We start from the raw sequence: 21,733 nt of genomic DNA on the forward strand, positions 1-21,733 counted from the left end.
CCGGCCGGCGGGGCCCGCAGCGCGCCTTGCGCCCCATGGATGTAGCAACAGGTCCCGAATCGCTGGAGAGGTGCTTCCCCCGCGGGCAGACGGACTGCGCCAAGATGTTGGACGGCATCAAGATGGAGGAGCATGCCCTGCGCCCCGGGCCCGCCACTCTAGGGGTGCTGCTGGGTGAGTGCGGAGCCGGGCCACCCGAATGGTCACGGGCAGGGGACAGGGGCGTCATCTCGCGGTGAACACAGGCATCCGGACCCAAGGATAAAGGAAATGGGTTCGCAGGGATTGGGGATGGAGGATGACATAGATACAGGACTCCTGGGGTGATCACCAGAGTGGCAACAGACAACCTAGACAGGCATCCTGAGGGGTAGAGATGTGCAGGGATACCATCCAGGAGGAAGGAGGACGGGACAACTCCAGCCGCCACCCACCATCCTCAGTGGGCCTAGGTTTTAGAGCTACAACTCCAAGCGGGTGTAGGACGCGGGTCAGAGGGGTGATGGAGGACCAAGTCCTCACCTTGGCGAGCATGGGAGAGATGTCAGGTCACCTAGGAAAGGAGCGGGGCTTCTGAGAGAAAAAATGTCCGTTGGGCCACCCAAACCGGAGATTTTGGGGAGATTGGGGGCAGAACACCAGGAACGCCACCGTAGGATGTGTCAACCAGCGAGCACCCCAGTCCCAACTCGCATCTCTCTGTCCCAGTCGGCGACCCCGCGCTGTGCTCGCTCTCATTTGTATTAACACTGGCGCCGAACCTCCGGAGAAGGAGAGAGCGCAGCGCCGAGCCAAGCCTCGCGGCCCGCAGCCTCTCCCGTCTGGAGCCCGAGACTGAGACGAACTAAGCAGGGCCTCCAGGCCCCTAGCGCGGCGGCGGGGGAGCGCGAGCGGCGCTCCCCGGCCGCCCTCGCTCTCGGAGCCGGGGCTGTGGGCACCGCGCGGGCGAGACGCCCGGGCCGGGAGGCGCTGAAGTCCCGACTCTCGCCCTGTGCGCTGCAGGGTCTGACTGCCCGCATCCCGCCGTCTGCGAGGGCTGCCAGCGGCCCATCTCCGACCGCTTCCTGATGCGAGTCAACGAGTCGTCCTGGCACGAGGAGTGTTTGCAGTGCGCGGCGTGTCAGCAAGCCCTCACCACCAGCTGCTACTTCCGGGATCGGAAACTGTACTGCAAACAAGACTACCAACAGTAAGCGCCTCTCCTCCTCCTTCCCCGCCGCGGCCCGGCCCGTGCCCGCCAGGCCGTCGGCTCTGCGAGCCGCTGGGCCCGGCCGCTCCGCGGGCTGCGTGTGTCGGGGTGAGGCGTACCTTCCCAGCCCGGCCGGCGCTGGTAGGGTGACTGGGAGCCTCCAGTTGGGTTCCTAGTTCCCATCCGTTGGCCTGAAAGCCTGCAGTGGGCCGCTGAGTTGGGGCACAGGAGAAGGCACTGGGCCAACTGGGGGACGATGCAGCAGTCCTGGGACAGGATTTGGCTCCCCTAAGGCCAGAATTGATTTCGAAACGAAAGCAGGGCCTTCTAGGGAGCCAGGCCCTTGTCGTGTGCTTCCCCAGCTGAAGGGCCGGTTTGTGTGGGTCTGGGATTCCTGCAGCAGGAAGGTGGAGTGGGGGGGTGCTGAACTGGCCTGAGCTGTTTGGAAGACCCCCTTCCCACCAGGCTTCCTGCTGCACTTCTAGTTCCTGATGGAGAGAAAAGAGTATATTAGGAGAGAAAAGAGTATCCATCCTCCTCAAACCGTTCCATGTGGGAATTTTGCACTTGTAATTTTTGTTGTTTGGAGGAGCAGAGTCTAAGAAAAGGACCTCAAAAGATGGAACGCAGCAGTCTGAGGCTTCCATGGGGTGGAGAAGCCTGTCAGCCCACCCCAGCAGGCCTCCTTTCTTGCAGTTGTGTGTTGGGGGGTTGGGAGTGGGCGTATCTGCCTGGTACAACCCAGGCTTCAGGGTTGAGGCCAGACACTGTGGGTCATGCCCTACCTGCTGACTTTTGTTTTTAGCTGAGAGTATGGATTTGTATGGCAGGGGACTGGGGAACAGGTAAGGGTAGGTGGTGGCTTTTGGTTTTGTGGCTGGCAGTGCGATTGGGAGGGAGGGAGAGCGGGAGGTAGTGAGGAGCAATGGACAAAAGAGGGTGTAGGGATCTTCAGAGTGACAATACAGAGACAAGTGGGTACTGTGAGAACTTTTTGGTGAAGCCCTGCAAATCCACTTGGATAGGGCTGCAGAGTGGGCAAGCTGCTCAGGAAGCTTAGGGCTTAGAGGGAGTGGTGTGTGCCCAAGTCTCTGGGGAAAGGCTAGACTGCTGGTGCCTTGTGGTGAGTGCAGCCTACCTGCTTGGCCCAGGGACTATTCACAAACCCAGGGCCTGGTGGAAAGTGGAGCAACGGGGTAGTCCATCTCCACCTCCCCAACTGCCTCGGAATAGTGGGACTGCAGGTAGGAGTCCTAGAGAAGGTATTGGGTTCTGCTCAGAAATGCTCTGACTGAGCCCTGTGGTGGAGCCTAGCCTGGCTGTGCCCCCTTGTTCTGAGGGGCTAGCAGGAACTGGGGGCAGGAGCTGCACTGGGGGCCTTGCTTTTCCTACCAGCTGGAGGCTCTGTGGGTAGAAATCAGGGTCCATTTCAGAGGGTTAGGTCTTTTGCTGGTCCTAGACCTCAGCTGAGGCCTCCCGTCTGCATGGAGCACCCCACATTTAGGCACGGTGCCCTTGGTCGGGTTTGTGCTGCATCTCCAACTGATAGGATTCTAGTTCCCGGAGAGAGGATGAGGCCGCTGGTCAGCTCAGCTGCAGCCTGGCATAGAACAGCAAAAATAAAATGGGGAAAACAGTTTGAGGTAGACAGGGTTGGGGGCTTTGGGCAGGCACAGGGAGTGCCCCCTCACCACACCACCAACCTCCACTCACCCATGCCCTGCTCTGCTTGCCGGACCCTGAGCAAGGATGTGTCTGTTCCACTTCCCACCCAGCTCTGCCACCCCCTGGAGGACTCAACACGTGGGAGCAGGAGGACACCAGAACTGGAAATGTGTTTCCAACTCATTTGTGCAATTTAAAAAAAAAATTTTTTTTAACATATTGAAAAGCTCTTTCCAACCTCTTGTATACATTTCCCGCCCTGTAATCGTTTATGAAGCTTCTCTTTAACTTGAAAAAAGATGCCCCCTGGTTCTGCGAAGCACAGAACCATAAAATCACAGAATTTGAGCTGGATGTTGCCTTAGAGATGAGCTGGCCAACCCCCTCATTTTACAAAACAATTAAACATTTGCGACTGCTTTGTGGAAAGTATCTTTGTTTTAAAAAGAAAAAGAAAAGAAAGTCGCCTAACAGTCTGCTTTTTCAGTGCAGTCAGGGTGTGTTTTCGAGAGAATTTTGGCAAAGGACGAATCCCAGCGTCCTGACTTTAGATCCTTCGGGACGTAAGCCTCCGGGCGGGCATTATTCAAGCCGCTCGCGTCCTCTCCTCCTCCCTCGCCCCCTCTTTCCTCAGATAACGCCAATTAGGTATCTGCACTAGGCGAGTCCGGCCCGGCGTGCGTGCGTGGGGGCGGGGGGGTTGTTACCAAGACAATCCGGGGACCCCGGCGGTCTCGCAGCGCATTTCCCTGGGAGAGCTAGCGCAGCGAGGCAGGCAGGAGCTCACTGGGAGGCGATGTTCTTTGCACAATAAATTATTTTTCATGAAAAATATATTTCACGATTTGTTTTTTTCTTTGAGAATCACAGACCCATATTTACTGCATCTATACATAAATGCTTTTCAAACAAGAATCCAGGCAAGTGGGCACAGAAACTGCCTTGATTTTGTCGAGTCTGTGCATCAGCGGTGTTGGGAAATTAACACTCCCCCCCCCAGAAAAAAAAAACTTTTGAAAAATGTGTCCTTGCCGGCGTGGAGCTGCCAGGCTCGGTCCTTAGAAAGAGGTTGCCATTTTTACCAAGCGTCTCTTCCTTCTTTCGATTTGTTCTCAAAGATCCTGGGGACCCAGACAGACTGAGTTATTTTACGTATGATGGGGGTGATTAATTGACGTTGGGGCACGTTTAATAGCATCTGATAAATCCACCGGCATTTCCTAGATCGGCAAAGCAGAGTGCGAGCCGCGCGGCATTTGGGCATTTCCATGCGTAACTCGAAAGGTCTTCTCTTCTCCATACTTGTGTTTGAGGGTGCTCCTAAAAAAGCATCGGATCATTCTCCTCCTGTGCCCAGAAACTCCGGCCCCTCGGCAGCCTGAGCGCTTTTTCGGACAGAAAACCCAGTTAGAAACCTGGAGAAAACGTGGCCTCCAAACGGAACACCTCTCTCCTTCCTTCACCCAAGCGACAGCGCAAGGGGGAAAAAAATGACAATGCAACCCCCCTCCCTAATTTTTTTTTTCCCCCCTCTTGGTGGCTTGGCCAAATAGAATTATGTAACTCTTGTCTTGCCGTCTGTCTCTCGTCTGGAAAGGGTTTCTATCCTGAGGAGGTGGCGAATTCCTGGAGGAGGCTCCGGAAGGGGGGAGGGTCTGTGGGAGAGTCCAAAAATCTGTCACAAAATGGAGTCTAATCGCTTGTAATACAGCTCCCAGGTCTGGCGACCAGAGACTCGTTGGTACGTGAGCGGGAGCCTGGGTGCGGAAAAGATTCGGGGCTCCTGCCGGGCGGTGTTCCCACCTCGGCGGCCCGGACTTGAGGGCACGGTTCTGAGAGCCGGGCCTGCCAGGGCGGCCTCGTCTCCCGGCAGCACACCGTTAACCGGCTCTGCTGAGCCCACGAGGGTCCCTTTGGGCTCGCCTGCCCAGGTAGGATGCGCCCACCTTGACAGATGAGGAGCAGCGAGGATTTGACTGAGTTTCACAAAAAGCAGCCTATGTTCTGGGGTAATTTTTCCCCCTGCTCGCTGTGGCTCCAGTGGCCCAGCCCGGCTCTTCCCAGCGCATTCCTTTCCTTGGAAGTGTTTACGCTGGGAAAGGCCTTCCTGGGAGGCTCACCTCTTCTTCAAGCACCGGCAGAGTGCGGGTGTGGTGCAGAATCTACTGGAACCTTTTCTGCAGGCTGCTTCCCCCAGCTTGGGAGGCCTCCCATAGGTCTTACTACAGGGTGCCCACTACTGGCAGCACCTCCTCCCCCAGTGGGCACCCCAGCTGGCATGGCCCCCACTGAACACCTCTACCCACAGCCTGGGGTAGAGGTCCTGTCCTGGAAACGAGGCTGTGTGTGAGGACTAGCCTGAATTTGCCTCACTCAAAAAGCTGCAGTGACAATCTCATGGGGGCCCAGGGCTGCACAGCTCAATCTGCTGCCCAGGTCTTGGGACTCTGTGGCCCCTTGGAGGGCACCTCTCCTTTTAACCCCAGCACCCTGGCTGAGGGCAGGACAGCGAGCAAAGGCCTTCCTGATGCTGCAGTCGTTTGCTGCTGAACGGAGGCATTATCACAGCTGACTCCTAGCTCACCCAGTATTCCCCAGGCTCCGGAATGGTGTGGCCTGATTTGTTTGCCGGATTTTTCTCGAGTGGGGGAAGCAGGCTGTGTGGATCTCCTCTAGGGTATGTGATTGGCAATTCTCAGCTTCCTCCTGCCCCATCCACTGGGTAAGGAAGGACTCACACTTAGGGACCGCACAGCCCTGGCACATAGTTGAGCCTTTTCTGTAAAATGGGGACTTGCCCACCTGGGGGAAAGCATTCTTATAAGGATTCAAGATAAGATGCTCCAAAGCACCTGGCATCTTGCCTGGCATGTTGTTAATACTCTGGAAATTATTACTATTACCACCATCAGCATGGCAGGGGATGCCTTGTCTCCCAGGACACACAGCCAGACTGCCCACAGGTTTCTTGCCTGAGGTAGGGCTGGTAGGCTAGACTTGCCTTTAGTCCCTCTCTGCAGGGATCTGGATGAAAAGCACTCCTGGGGGAACTGTTCCCTTTGCCTGAGTAGGACACCATGAGGGCCTTGCCCCCCTTAGCCATGAAAAGAGCTTTCGATTATGAATGAGACCTGGTTGCCTTCCAACCTCACCACTCAGCGGTTGTGTGATCTTAACCAAGTGACTGCCGGTCTCTGAGCCATGGGTTCTCCATCAACAAACTGGGGGTGGTTGTGATGATTACACAGGGCACCTGGCACCTGGAGGGCCTTCAGTAAATGTTTCACTCTCCAGGGGATCCACTATCATCTCCTGTACCCCCAGAAAGATGAAAAAACTTCTGATTGTATGGAGGAGAACAAATGCCAACCATGTATTATCAGGAAGAGCAGGTAGCAGGGTGGGCCTGGTGTGCTGGTCTATTTTTCCTGGGCGGGTGGGGGGTGGGAGTAGAGATTGGTTCAGAACAGTGATATATCCTCTGGGGGACAATCAGAATCTCCAGGGCCAGTGTATAGCTTAGGAAAGCATATTCAATAATATAATTTCATATTTGGAAAACTGTCAATGCTTATTGGTTTTGTAATTCAGATGATAGAAAATGAGGCTCAACCAACATCTTTGAGGCTGACAGTGAGATTCAGAAGAGGGGGGGGAGTGTGAGCAAGAGATCCGAGGATCTGCATGTTTCTCAGAAGGAAGATGAGGTTTCAGAGGTGGAAAAACACCAGCCCAGAAGGTGTGAAGGATCGTCTGGCCCAGGCTATGCCGCCCTGTGAGGTGTTGGCCCATGATGGGCTGGCAGGGCTTCCCCAGGGAGCTTCCTTCATCCCATGGCTGTGGGGTTTTAAAAATAAAAGGACAGAAAGAAGGAAACCCAGTCCTACTTTGGCACCAGTTAGGCTGAGGGATGACATGAATTATAACTTCCAATTTGTTGGACACCACAATCAGGCCTCAGCTTTGGAGAGGGAGGAAAGGAGGAATGGTCCACTCATCCAAGGAGCACATGTGAGCTGTCAGTCACTTGGGGGTGCAGGAGGACCCAAGGCCCTCTTCTCTCTGGCTGACCCAGCCGGAAGTTCCTCTGGCCCTCTCTAACCCTCAGATTCTGTGCTGATGGCAGCAGAGAGCAAAACCAAAAGTACATATATTTATTGCCACTGCAATCATGAGTGGGGAGGTGGTGGTGGCGAGGGGGTGAGGCTGAAAACCATATTTGAAAAAGCTGATTCACGAAGGCAAAGGAAGCAAAGTGGCAGACGCTTGCCATTTCATCAACTGGCTGGTGTTCTCCATTCATGTCATAAATGTCTCCTGTCATTTGATGCCAGAAGCAACATGATTTGGTTCCCTGGTGGCCTATAGGGTTTTTCTTTTTTTGCAGTAAATGTTTATTTGTTAATAATATACTTTAAACAGCCTAGCCTTGACCTCGAGTCTCCTGAAGCATCCATCTTCTCAGAAAAATCTTTCAAAGTTTGTGTAATTTTGGGGGGAAGGTGTAACTGACGGGGCAATGAAGGGCCTGTGTTTGCTTTAACTACTGCTGTGGAGTGGAGTGGTGGGGTACAAGGGGCCACTGTACTCCGAATGGTAACTTTCTTGGGTTTCAGGCCTGGCTGACAGCACTTTCTCGCTGCCCTTTACCTTTACTTCCCCAGATCAGTACAAATAAATTTCTGCGTGGTCCCTTCCTTTGTTATTCCCTGGGCGATATTGTATCCATTTCTGTTCAGTTTCTTGACGGGCAGCCACTGGACCTGCCCTGCTGACCCTGGGGCCCTGGAGAGGGGTGGGAAGTATGGGGGTCTGGGGGATGTGCGGGTACATTTGGGGGGCTTTCTCTCAATTGGGAGCCCTGTTCCAGCTCACCTGGGACTGAGTGCGCTGGCTGATGGCAGAGCACCTGGCTGGCCTGGTACTTGATGAACTGGGGGGAAGTGTTTCTGAAGGAAAAACCCAGTTCCTGGAGTCTGGTTCCAGAAGAAACAAAGATGATTGCTGCTTGCCTGGCCAGGCCAACAGATACTATAAGAAACTTCCCCAGGAACTGTGCGAAGGTTGCAGGCTGGGGAAGGCTCTGAGGACTGCCCAGAGCAGCAGAGGTGCCCACCTGGCTGACAGAGTCAAGGTGACCACTGAGCTGCTGAGTAGGTGCAGAAAGATGAGCCGAGCATGCTGGATGCAGAGCTGCGGGGCAGGGGGTGTCCCTCCCCCATGGTGCCTCAACCCCGGTGTGCTGCAGCAGCTATGACGGGAGAGGAGGAGCAGCGCTGGGTCAGGACAAGCTGGGTGTGACTGCTGTTCCCCCTCTCCCGCCTCCCACTTTCCATCAGGGACTCAGTGACTGTTGTCATGTGACTCTTGGATTGCCATAGTTACTAGGCTGTTGGGGTATGGGCCCCAGGCCAGGCCTGAAGCTGCCCAAGCCTGCAGAGATTGAGAGGACCAAGGTGTTCTGGAGTCACCTCCTCCAAGCGGAGGGGCCCTTGGGTGGAGGTATAGTTCTCAAAGGACAGAGCAAGATCATTGGCAATTACAGATAGAAGATTGAGAACACCTCTATTGCCCAGTAGGCTTCTGGGGAAGGGTTGACAGTTCTTCCTGAGCCTCAGTTTCCTCCTGTGTGAAATAGGGAGGATAATTCTAATCTCACCGGGTTACTCTGAGGATAAAGTAAAAAAAACCCAAAGGTGCCAGCCTGAATTGAGCAATGTTTGTTCCCTTCCTTTCTCCTGGGAAGTCAGCCTGCAGCAGCCCTGTCTGGCAAAAAGCGTTGTCTGCCTGCGTGGGAGGCCCAGGAAAGTGCAGCCTCCTGACCAGGCCTCCTGAATGGGCTTTAGTTATCCTCCAGCTCTTCACTTAGGTCTTAGGGCCTATGTTTTGAATTTTTCCCTTACAGAGGGAATGGCTCAGCTCTGGTTCTCAGAGGCTGCTCCTTGGAGACAGGCTTTAGGTAGCCTGTGGATGGGCCCCCATTACTACTGAGGCATGTAGATCCTGTTTTTTCCATCAGACTCTTTAACATGGCCAATGTAGATGTGACCTTGCAGGAGCAGAGCCTTACTGACCCGGAAGGGGCAGGCCACAGTAGTGCATCTAGAAGGGAAAGGAATTGGCGTTTGTTGACCGCCTGTTATGCGCACTGACTTATTGCCTTAACTCCGCTGATAGGTAGGGAAACTGAGACTAAGGAAATTAAGTAACTCCCCACAAGCCAGTGTTACTCTGTAGCAGATTCCTCCCTCTGGCCTCCCTCCTCCCGCAGGTCTAATTCCTAAAGCCTGAGGGGATCCCGAAATCTTCACGTCCAGACCTTAGGGAAGCCCCAGATGCTCGCTCTGGACGGTTGTGGTTGTCCCCGTAACACCTGGCCCAGGCGGGGAGGGACAGTGTCACCGTCCGGGGGGCTGAGTGCCCATCTCTGCACTGGAATGCCCCCTGCAAAGACCCACCCTCGCTAAAGGAGGAAAAGGTTAGAATAACTGCTTTCCCCTGGGCTGTAGAGCTTCTTTCTGCCTTCCAGGGCACGCGGGTGTGGCCGGCTTTCAGAGGCCTCTGCCCGCGCCTTCTTCCAGGCCCGCATCTCGGCGGGTTCCTGCTCCTCATTCTCCTTTCTCGCAAGTAGGGCAACGTGGTGCACAGGCTCCTCGGCCGAGCCGCGGGAGGAGCGGCGGTTGATGGATTTCGGTGTCACCACGGGTTTAGCCCGGATTTGGGAACCCCGCGCTCTAATACACGCACACGGTCCTGCCCTTTCTAAAGCGCAGCCCTTTCACCCAGCCGCTGATTTATGAAGGAATCCGATCCCGGAACGGGCTAGACTGGAGCCGGGAGTCCACGGCCCCTGCGGCAGCCTTAGGGTCCTTCGCATTTCGGGGGGGCCTCAGGAGCCTCCAGGGGCTCTCCTGGGTTGGACTGCGGCGCTTTGCTGTGTGGGGCTTCCCACGGCTCAGGAGGAACGGGTTATTCGGAGCCACCTAAACCCTCTGGAAGGAAGCAAGGCTAGGGGGCGGCGTGGGGCGGGGGTGGGGGCAGTTCGCATTTTAATTCGGGGCTGAGCAGAGCGCTCGCCCCTCCCCAAGCCCTTCCGCCTACCCTCTCCGGCAGGCCCAAAAGTAGCGAGTTTGGGAGGTTTGTTTATCGAAGGAACAGAAAAATCGAAAAAAGAGCCTAAGACATTTTTCCCGCCTGAGAAATGTGCAAAGTCTCTCATCTCCTGGAGGCGGCGAGGCGGCCCAGAAAGCCGACTAGGCGCGGACACTCCGGCCGACCCCAGCCCCCTCCCTCCCGCGCCCGGGCCGGAGGGCGGCGGGAGGGCGGATTTTTTTCAGATTCGGTTTGCAGGGGGGAAATGTGGTTGTATCAATCCACAAATATTTACTCTTAACAGACTTGTATCTGTGGAGATTTCGAACAAAGACAGTTTAGGGGGATTACAAAAACCCTAAAACCCGTTTTTCTCCCGGACTTGGTACTTTAAATGCCAATTACAGGCGAGCCATATCCAACAGCAACGGGGGGAGGCGGGCAGGGTTCGGAGGAGGGATGGGGGGCGAGTCCGGCCATTAAATGTAACTTTTCATTATGAAAAGGATTTCGCCAGTTTTATCTTCTAATAAGATTATGTCAGGAACACAAGTACCTAGGATGGTGCTGAGTGACAGGGCTCTGTCGTTTAATCAGAGGCTGCGCCGCTCAAACCGCGGGGCCCTTTGTCCGACGGAGTGAACGACGGAAACTTGCTGTCCTAATCCCCTTATTCATGTCAAGCAGAGAAAAGAAGCCGAGCACCTTACAACCGTGTCCCCTCCACCCCTTCCGAGGGCGGCGGGAGGAGGGGTGCTCCTGCCCTGTAGCGCCCCGGCGCCTTTCGTTTCCGAGCGCGCTCGGGCCTCTGAAGCCCGCGGAGCGTTGCAGCAGGGGTGGGAGAAGGGGCTTTTTTGCTTGAGCCTCAGTTAGCAGCGTATGGAAAATGGGGGCAACGGCCCCACGACCAAAGAATACCTTGGGGAGAATTTTCGACCCCCACTGATGGAGAGCCCAGGCCTGCTCGGTCCCCCATTCCCAAGAAAGGTGGCGCGGGGAATGCACACCCACCACTTCCATTAAAGAGGGATTGACAAGAAGCGAGAGGCCTAAAGGAGATGCCAGGCTCGGGGTCTCGGTTGGGCGTATTTCGTTGGATCCCTGGGACCGCGGGCGCGGCACTCCAGAGTTAGCCATTCCCAACTTCTTGCTCGGCCCTTTTCTTCCGAGGGCGAATTCCTTTGTTCGACCCCCACGGAAACCAGCTTCTCCGCCGGGCCCGTGGCGCCTTTATTCTCGCCGCCGCCGCCGCCGCCGCCGTCGCCGCCGCCGCCACCACCACCACCAGCACCACCACTCTCGTTCCACCATTTGCGGGTCTTTCTGGTGTCGCCCCGACCGCGCAGACTCAGCTGGGTCAGCCGGCCGTCCCCCGCGACGTCGTCGCCTTGCCGAGGCCCTGGCTGCCTGCTCTGACAACTACCACAGCCCGCGAAGCAGGCGCCTGAGGCGCGCACTTTAGCTACCAGCGTTTGCCTCCGAGCACAGCGGGGAGCAGCGGTTGTCGGAGAAGCGGCCGCGCGGTTCCGGATCGCTGCACCCGCTGAAAAAACCAAAAGCAAAGCCAACACCGAGCAAACGAAACCGTGCGTCCCCGGGTCTCCGCTCTGCGCCCCAGAAGAGGACCAGGCGGCCGGCTCCCGGGATTTCCGCCCGAAGGCCCCTGAGTCAACGGAGCCTAAAGGGGGAACTTGGGAGGAATTTGTCTCGAATATACTCGGCTCCTCGCCCTCTTTTTAAAGCTCTTAGACTGTGATGCGGGATGGCCTCCCGGGGCCCCTGTGCACCCTGGGAGCGCTCTGGGGACGCCTGGCTGCGCGTGGTCTCCTCCTGCCCGGAGCCCAGGCTCCGGGCACGGGGAGGACGGGGCTGAGAGCAGGGTGTCACCTCGTAAAAGCGACAGGCAAGGGCTGTTTTATGGAGAGGGAGAAGGGGCAGGAAGTGATGCTTCCATCTCAGGCTGTGGTGGGACGGAGAGCCCCGATCAAGGGAGCCCGAATCGGGAGGGAGACGACCCAGGGGACAGGGCAAGGTCAGAAACAGTCCAGTCTGGGGACGTTAGCGTGGGACCGGGGCAGGCTTCGCGAAGGCACAAGGAAGGAGACCGACAGACCGGGGAACCGGGAGCTCACCGTCCTCTACCGGAGCCCCCTCTGCAATCCTGGACTCAGCCCACAGCTCAGGCCGAGGGCGGGGGAGAGACTTTCTCCCTCGAAACACTTGATACCAACTTTGTTTTTTTGGCAAGAAAAATAAGCCTTGTTTGGAGAGGGGGGTGTGGGTGGGTGCCTAGCGAGCGAGGGAAGGAGCGAGCCGGCGGCAGAGCAAACTTTGCGGATTAGGTTTCAGCGCCTCCGCCCCACCCCCAGCCCCGCGGCGGTGATTTGTGTGCGGGGGTCTGTGACCCTTTGAGGCATCAAACGGCCCGCGGGAACCGGCCGAGTTCAGAGGGACACTGGGCAGAGGGGCGGCCTAAGACAACGCAGATGGTTCATATCAGCGGGCCGGGCCCGCGCCCTGGGCTCGCAGCGTCCGCCGCCGGCCTGGGCTGCTCGGCCGGCCAAGAGGCTTCAGGTCTTCGGGGGAGGCCACCGCCTGAGCGTTAATACGGGGCTAGAGACTCAGCAGTCGACGCCCAGTCGGCCCTAGCCGAAAGGCGATGTAGTGGCGGGTGCTACCAGGCGATCCTGACCCCACCCGGCTCAGGAGGAGCCCTACCTCCTTGTCTGTCCCAGAGGGGGACCTGGCCTCGGAGCACTGACTGGCCAGGAGGGGAGACCCTCTGGCTTCTTCACATTCTCTGCAGGCAGCTGGGGCTCATAGAGGTCACAGTGCCCATCCCCCAGGGGCCCTTAGTAGCCTTCTTTTTCTCAGGGAAGTGTCCTGCCCTCAGCCTGCCTGCTGTCAGGGGTTTGAGAAGCCCCCACTTTCCTCTGGCCTGCTTTCCTCTCCTTGCCTGCCTGCCTGTCTTGCTTCCTTCCTTCCTTCCTCCCTCCAATGTGATCCAATATCCCACCCCTCCCTGCCCACTTGAGCCCGTCTGCCTGGCCTGGACTAAGTTTGAGGGACTCCTCTCTTCTCTCTCTCAGCCACAAAGGAAAGCTGGGAAGGAGGCTCATTCATACCTTGGCCCAGAACCTTCCTTTGGGGGTGGGGGCTTTGGTGGGAGGATGGGAGGGGCTCTTTGCCCCACCAGTGCTGCTCTCTGGGAGGCCAGTGTTCACTTGTGAGCCTGCTGCCCCTCTGTCCCCAGAGCTGGAGCAGTTCCCTCACCTCTGGCAGGTCCAGGCCTCCCTACCCTGCTCTCTAGGGCCTGGCTTTCTTGAGGCCTCCAAGGGCCATCTTTATGACCTCAGCAGAGGTGCATTAGGGCCACACCCACAGGCCCCTTGGGCTGCCTTAGAATGTCCCAGCTGAAAGACCCTTCAAGATCCTGTGGAAATGGGAGAAATTAGGCCAAGATAGGACCAGAACTTGCCCAAGCTCACTCAGTTGTAGAGCTGAGGCAGAAACACCAGTCTGCCTGCTGCCAGGCTAGAGGTCTTTGGGGAAACTCCACAGTTTCTTCCAGAACCTTCTCTCAGACTCAGGCCTTAACACTAGCCAACCCTATCTTCTCTAGGCTGAAGTCACTGGGAGGGAGTCCTTCGATCCTGGTTCCTAAGACAGGGTGGCAGGCTTGCCTCCACGATGAAATGGTTTTAGAGCTTTCTTGTCATAGGTTTGGGAATTTTATTTTCTAAGTTGGGATGCTAAGGAACAAGAGCCAGGTGAGCACAGTGCCACCCCATCATCCCTCCATCCTTCTAGTTTCTGACTCTTGGGTACGCTGGGCTCAGCCCTTTCTCTCTACAGCAGGTCACAGGGAGGCCAGCGGCCTGGCCAGGGCCAAAGAGAGACAGTGGGCTGCCAGGACCTCTCAAGGCTTCGTCTCCCAGGGTCCCTGCCTCCGAGGAGCAGCCAGCTGGGTCATCTGTGCATAGAAGACACATCTGTCCTCCACATGTTGGAGGCTGAGCAGAGGACATGTGGTTTGGGACGTGTTATCTTAATCATATTTATTAGCCAATCCTGAAAAAAAAAAAAAAGAGTCTGATATTGATACAATTTGGAGAAGACCCCCAAATGCACATGGTGACAGTTCAGGAGAGGCTGTTAGCAGCAGCCAGATTTCGACTGGGATCAGTACATGGCTTTGGAAGTTCTTCAGGTTGTTCTAGTGCAATGGAATCTCTATGCTGTGAAACAACGCTTAATCGCTTTCATTTTCCCAAACAGAGATCTGAAGTGAAATGAATTACCCCGCCTTGACTGATAGTTGCTCTGTTGGAGTATGGTTCTAATCCTTATTAACATTCTCTAAAGTCAGGCATGAAATATGACTTTTGTACCACACTCTTTGGCATATGTTTTTCTTTTCCAGGATATTTTTCAGGCTATCTCCGAGCTTCACTGCTGTTCATTATTTTTGCCATAGGTCTAAAGTTCCCAGCCCTAAAGCCAGTCCCGCACAGAGCACGGCAAAGGGAGAATGGGGAGGGGATGACACATCTCTGCGCACAATCCAAATTGCCTCTGATTATTGAGCTTTGAATGTTTTCCCCCATCATGTTTTTATTAAAAACTCCAGCATATTTACGCTTGATAGTGTCTTCAATTCGGTTATAAAAAAAAAAAAAAGAGCAAGGGGTTTCCCTTTCTATAGCAGTATGTAAGGAAAATAGTTGTTATGACCGCAAAATTACCGTCCAAACCTGGTTCTAGTAAAGCGCAGCCCTGCTTTGACGAGCACAGCATGCTGGGTGCTTTTTTCTAAGCGTTCCAGCTGCTGGGGAAACAGAACAGAGAGGAAGCCCCTCTCAGGGGTAACACTTCCCCAGTTTGTGAACTGCAGGAGGAGGTCCTACTGCACTACTGCATGGGGCTTTCTGACAGGCAGGGCAGGCCCAGAGCATGGGTAACAGCAGTGGCAACAATAATAACTATAGCTGACACTTCCTTAGCACTCATAATAAACGGTTTTAAGCACTTTATGTTCATAAACAATGCTGTGGCGTAGGTGCTATTCTTATTTTCATTTTTGGATAAGAAAACTGAGGCAACAGAGAAGCTGAGTAGTTTGCCTGAGGTTGCACAGCTAGCAAATGGAGCTGGGGTTGGAGTTCAGGCATTCCATTACAAGAAATTTCAGCAAACCTTTGGGAGGGCAGATCTGGGCCCCTTGCTGGGTTCAGCAAGCCAGTGGTGGCCTGGCACAGAGCTCAATGTTATTTGTTAAGTGAATGGCTCATAATGGCCAGTGTTCACTGGGAGCTGCCTGTGGTAAGAGTTTGACAGGGATTATCTCATTGAATCTCACCCCCACCGCCAGAGTAAATCTCTCCCTGACCCCCCACCCCAGGGGCCTGCATCATTATTATCGTCATTTCCCATTTTGCCAACATTGAAGTTTGAGCTGAGAGGTGCAATGATTTTCCCAAGGTCGCACACCTTAAGATAACAACAATAGAGTTACCATCTACTGGGCACATGTTACATCTAGGCACTGGGCTGAGCCCTTCACATCCCAGATCTTGCTGAGAATTCCTAAAAGCACTGTTGTTTACCTGGGTTTCCAGGTGACAGAACTGGGGCTCAGAGAGGTGAAGCCACACCCCCCAGGGTCACACAGCCAGTGGGGGGCTGCACCAGCACAGAGCCAGCATCAGTCGATGCTGTCATCTTGTCCACTCCTCAGCCTCTGGTGATCTGGGGTCTTGGGAGCTGGATCAAGCCTTCTTGGTGGGTCTTACTTGGACTGAATAACTATCCTGGCAGAAGGCAGGGGAGGGGTGTATCTGTGACATACCTCGTGCCAGAAGTGCATGGCATCATCCCATCCTATCCCCATTTTACAGATGGGAAACCAAAACACAGAGAACATGAGCGAGCTAGTGAGCAGCTGATGAGAATCAGACTCAGGTGTACTGACTTTGGATTGGTGCTTCTCAGAGAGAGCCCCTGACTCTGCAGCATTGCCAGCACCAAGCACAGCCATCCCTGAGTGTCTTCCTAATGCTTTGTAAGCACACAACGAGAGCATGGAGGTTCAGAGAGGGAAGATGATTTTTCTAGTGTCTCACAGTGAGATGTAGCCAGCAGGGGTCTACCCTCCTGCTCAGGGCATCGGTGGCCAGTCAGGCAGGGGGCAGGGGAGCAGCCCCACCCCATGGAGGGGAGTTCGGCTAACCCTCACAGGGATGACTTTACCCCTGCTGTGCCTTCCCTGCCCAGGCCAAGACAGCAGCTCTGGGCAGGCGCTGTCTGCCCTTTGAAGGGGAGGGCTGTCTGAGTGTGTCACTTTGAACTGCAAAGGGGCCTGTGGCGAGGGCTCAGCCCCCTCCCACGTGCCCCTGCCTGCCCACCCCTCAAGGTCTGGTTCCAGTCTGCAGGTCTGGAGCCGGAGGGGCGGGCAGGCCGGCGGCCCCCCTGTGGGATGTCAGTCTGATAAGTGAGCGCAGACCCTGGAGGAGGATGGAGCTGGCCGCCCACTGGTCCGGCTGTCCCACATAAAGTTAAGGCCAGTCACCAAGGTGCCATCTTCCCACAGACATGCCCTTGCAGCTGCAGAGAAACATCTCCCAGAACGTCAAAGGTTTAAATAAAAAAAAACAGTAGTGATAGTAATAATAATAATTTGTAAAAGGAAGCATCTTGCCCTGGGGCACAGGGAGTATCATGGAACCAACCATGTGCTATTTGATAAGTGCTAACGGCAAGAGGACAGGCAGGGTATTAGGTAAGAGACTGGTGCTTCTGGGCAGCTAATCACCAGGAACTCAGCCAGAGGGCCTTTGAGTTTCTCAGCTTTCAGGCCAGGTCCTGGCTAAGCGGGACCAAGAAGAGGCAGGCGCACCCTACCCTCAGAGAGCTCCCTGGCTAAGTGGGTACGGGTAGGGGAGGCAGAGTAAAGCAGAAATCGTGGCTGGCACAGGCCCCATGCCTGGATGTTGGCCTGTTGTTGGATCTTGTGACCCTTGAACCAGTTCTTCAGGAGTCTAAGAACTTAACCAGATTCTTAGGGAAAGACACCTGTGCTCTGGCGCCTCAGATTCAGAGTTCGAATCTAGTCTCTGCCACTTCCTGGCTGTGTGACATTGGGCTATATGCTTTACTTCTCTTGCCTCAGTTCCCTCAGAGTCTATTGAGGACCAAACACCTGCCTTAGGATAATGATGAGATTTAAAGGAGAGAGTGAATGCAAAATTCTCATGTTAGGTATGTGGTTCTTGCTGCTTTTGTTATAGATGCTCCCACAGGCCTTTGTGTTGGGCCTCAGCAGTCTGGCTTTGCTTATCTGCGTCAGATGATTTCCTTGCCAGAGATCTCTGTGTCCACCAGGCCTTGGCTAGAACAAGGCCTCATACATAGTAGGTGTTCAGTTAGTATTGAAAGAAAGTATAGGGAAACAGCAAGGGGCTAGACTGGCTGGGCTAGAATCCAGTCTCTGATTCCTTTTTTAGCTGTGTGACATTGGCCAAGTTCCTCAGCCTCTCTGAGCCTCTGTTCCCTCAGTGGTAAAATGAGGGGTAATTAAAGAACCTACTTTCTAGAGTTGTTGTGAGAATTAAATGAGGTGATGGTGCAAAGCACTGTACCTGTAAGTGTGAACTATTGTTATTACAGGGAAGGGCTGCAGGCAGGGGTCTGGTTAATAACACTAGAAGAGAGCCAAGAGTCTGTGTGCTGGGTCACCCTCAACAGGTTTACCTCGGTAGGATTTGGGGAAAGCATTCCAGGTAGGGGCACTGGTAGCAGGAATATTAGGGGTTAAGTCAGTAGGCTGAGAAAAGCAGGCTGAGATAGTCTGGACAAAGGGGCTAACTAAGGATGAGGGGGGCAGTAGCTGTGCTATGGGGTTTGAATTTTATCCTGTGGGCAGGAGGGAGCCATTGAAGGTTACTGGACAGGGGAGTGACAGGACTGGAGAGGCACTTTATGGCAATGACACTGGCAGCATGTGCACAGGATTGGAGACTAGAGAGTGGCAGGAAGAGGCTGCTGTCACCCTGGAGGCAAGGGCAGTGGTGGGGGGCGGCTGGAGAGGGGTTTGAGCCAACTGTAGGGGGCAGTTCTTATGGGTGAAGAGTGACCAGGACAAAGGAGAGTCATAGCGGCCCGGGGCTTGGAGCTGGGGTGACTGGGACTCCCAGGCACTTGGCTGCCTTGCTAAGGCCTTGGTGTCCTGAGCATTCTGTGCTGGTCCCAGCAAGGGTGACGTACCTAGCTGGGTCCCTAACAGGGCCAGTTTAGCACTCTGGGGTGCCGATTAACAGGGATGGGTGCAGTAGGTGGGCAACTGAAACTCGCATTTGATGATGGGGATGTCCCTGAGTAGCTATTATGCCAGGCCTGCTCCTGGCATCTTCTGTCCCTGTTCTTTACAGTGAAGAGTTAGCCCTTGGCTAGACCCCACCTGGCTCAGCATTCCACGCTGTTTCCCCACTGGACCGTGAACTCCCTGAGGGCAAGGTCTGTATCTGTGTTGCTCCCTATGCCTCCCCGGTGCCCACGCCTGGCAAGGAGGGGCTCCACACGTTTCTGGAATGCCTGTATGAAACAGGATGCTGTCTTCAGAGAATGGTCCGTCAGGCCTCTCAGTGGAGTGCCAGTCACTGCTGGTAAGGAGACCTTCCTCATCTTGGTACTCCACCATGAGTTTTCTGGATTCCCCCTCATGCGCCAACCCCCCAGAGTCAGTTGCTAATCCTCTGGGTTCCTCTACCCCTCCTTGAACCCAGGCACACTGGGCTGTGATGGTCCTGCTCACCCCGGGGGCTTGGTGTCAGCCCAGCCCGGCCTGATAGGTACAGGTCTGATGGGTGAGCTGGGGATTTCTTCTTCCTTTCTTCCCTCCCTGGCTTCATCGAATGCTCACTGAGCACCTGCTGTGTACCAGGGGCTTCCCTGGGGCGTTCCAAGTAGGAACCACAGGGAAGAATAAGGCACGCAGAGGCTATTGCTGTAGTAGTTGAGCTAAGCTGTGTGACCTTGGACAACCGACTTTCCCTTTCTGTGTTTCAGTTTCCAAATCTCTGAAATGGGATTACAATGGACTCTTCCTCATACAGTTGTGAGGGCTTAATGAGTTAGTACAAGTCCTTAACTCAGTGCCTAAACAGTGCAAAGGCTCTAGAAATAAAAATAAAACCCTTAATTTCCATCGTGCTGCTATAATTGTATACAGACAGCCGTGGATGAAGGGGCGGCCCTTTTGGAGGAGGGGATGGGGAGAGCTAGAGGGAAAATTTGCTGGTGGACCCTATGACCTTTGCCCATTTTCTACCTCCCAGATTGTTCTAATGTTACCCTCCCACCCCTAATTCTGGCCCTCCATCCCAGCCTGGCCCCCACATCCTGGGGTTTCAAGGAAAGGGAGAAGAACCCTGGCCTAGGCAGAGTCTCCAGAATGGGCTGGCATCCCGCACCAATCCAGCCACAGTCATCTACCCACTGATGCCATTCCATGCCAGGCAATGTGCTAAGCCCTGAGGAGGCTGCGTGCATCAAGATGGACAGACAACTGTAGCTCGTTCATTCATTCAGCACACGGACATCATATACCTGGCCCTGGGCCCGGCTTGGGAATACCTGGACAGAGGTTCTCAGAGCTCAGTGTTCACAGACATCCTCTAGGGACCAGTTAGGAATGCAGATTCACAGGCTCTGCCCAGAAAGTGGAGTCCTTCCACAGACCTAGGAATCTGTATGTTTCACAAGCCATACAGGACAGACTAAAACCTGGGTGTGTGTGTGGGAGGTGGGGTGGGGGTGGAGGGCATAGCGCCAGGGACAGTCTAGGAAACCAGTAACTCTTGTGCCAGGCCTTCCAAGGAGGATTTTTTCAGAAGAAGAAAAGGGCAGGAAACATATGCAGGGCAGCTGCTACGACCTGAGCAAGACCTAGATGTGGGCAAGTGTCTATGATGTGTGGGAATGGCAGGTGAGCTGGAGGCTGAACACAGCAGATGAGAGAAGGATAGGGCCTGACTAGGGAAGGCCTCCAGTGTCGAGAACCAGGAGGAGGAAGCCATTTGAGAGCAAGCCTTAGGCGAATGGTAGAAATGGGTCTCCTCAGATCCAGCAGGTCCATTCTAGCCCGAGCCCACCTGAGGCTCAGGGACTGGGGCGAGCCACACAATTTACAGGGCCCAGTGCAGAATGAAAATCCAGGGCCCTTGTTCAAAAATTATTAAGGATTTCAAGACACTGCTGGAGCACGAACCTCACAGGGGACAGAACCAGGGAAAAGCAGGGATGGTGGAGATAATCCCGTGGGTGGAAGCTGTGATACAGGAGAGGGTCCAGGGAGGGGGGGGAGTGATGAATGCACCTGGGGTGGCGGGAAGCTTTTATCGAGCAGGTGACCTTTGGACAGAGTCGGCCACAGTGAGGAGGAGTGCTTTCCAGGCATGGGGAACAGGGTGGGCAGAGGCCCAGAGACAGAGAAGACTGTTAGGTCTTCACACGTGGTTCCCCTCCTGCCCCTTTCCTCTCTGCCCCTGGCTGTTCTCCTCCTCTCATCCTCAAATCAGTACATTTCTGCAGATTTGATTCCAAGTCATAGCACCTATGCGTGCCAGGCTCTGGGCTGAGTTCGTCACACACACCATATGAAGCCCCATGGCAGGCCTGTGAGGTAGGTGTTATCATCACCCCTATTTTACAGATAAGGAGACTGAGGCTCAGAATGGGGAGGTGACTTGCCCATGGCCACACTGCTGGCATGCATCACAGCCAGGCCCATCTGACTCCAGCCCCTGCTCCTCCACCCCTCCTACTCCACTTCCTGTCACTCATTCGTTGCCCACACACTGTCATCACATGGGGAGCAGATGAGACTCCTGGGCTCACACGAAGGCAAGGGGGAGGACTTTTGGGACTGGACAGGTGGGGAGCAGCACACAGATACAGAGAAGAGGCAGAGACAAGAAGCTTTTGAACAACTAGTTGCAATCAGAGGAGATACTGTGGCGAGGGCACTCCAGGCTGCAGGTACTGCTCAGCTCGAGCAAAGGTGTGGAGGCTGCCAGGGCCTGACCTTGCTAATAATTCTCTGCACATTACAGATGACTCCATGCAGTTACACATATGACCTTGGAGGTTCAGAGGGATAAGTATGTGTTTCAGAGACTGGTGGTTCCAATCTTGGTTCCATCACTTTTTGCTATTTAACCTCAGTTTGTTCACTTATGAAATAGGCTATCTGAAAGCCCAAGTAAGGATTTCCCGCAAATGAAGAAATGGTAGCTCCTATATTATCATTATTAATTCATATTCAGGATTTCATTTTACTTGGATCCACAATCAACACCTATGGAAGCAGCAGTCAAGAAACCAAAAGATGCATTGCATTAGGGAAATCTGCTGCAAAAGACCTCTTTAAAGTGTTGAAAACCAAAGATGTCACCTTTAAGACTAAGGTGCATCTGACCCAGCCGTGGTGTTTTCAATCACATCATATGCATGTGAAAGCTGGATAGTGAATAAGGAAGACCGAAGAATTGATGCCTTTGAATTAGGTGTTGGCAAAGAATACCAAATATACCATGGACTGCCAAAAGAACGAACGAGTCTGTCTTGGAAGAAGTACAACCAGAATGCTCCTTAGAAGCAAGGATGTTGAGACTACATCCCACATACTTTGGATGTGTTATCAGGAGGGATCAGTCCCTGGAGAAGGACATCATGCTTGGTAAAGTAGAGGGTCAGCAAAAAAGAGGAAGACCCCCAATGAGATGGATTGAC

The 21,733-nt window shown here is 54.5% G+C and overlaps 1 protein-coding gene across 3 annotated transcripts in view; it reads left to right on the forward strand.

Moving 5' to 3' along the window:
* The first annotated feature begins 35 nt into the window (after window positions 1–35).
* LMX1B (LIM homeobox transcription factor 1 beta) overlaps window positions 36–21,733 on the forward strand; it is an 85,190-nt gene continuing 63,492 nt past the window's right edge. For all 3 annotated transcript variants that reach the window (XM_004375677.1, XM_004375675.1, XM_004375676.1), the window contains exons 1-2: window positions 36–174; window positions 1,003–1,189. In XM_004375677.1, coding sequence (XP_004375734.1) covers window positions 36–174; window positions 1,003–1,189 — 326 coding nt within the window. The remainder of the gene's footprint in view (window positions 175–1,002; window positions 1,190–21,733) is intronic.

This window comes from Trichechus manatus, unplaced genomic scaffold (assembly GCF_000243295.1).
Source record: "Trichechus manatus latirostris isolate Lorelei unplaced genomic scaffold, TriManLat1.0 scaffold00038, whole genome shotgun sequence".
Lineage (NCBI taxonomy): Eukaryota > Metazoa > Chordata > Mammalia > Sirenia > Trichechidae > Trichechus > Trichechus manatus.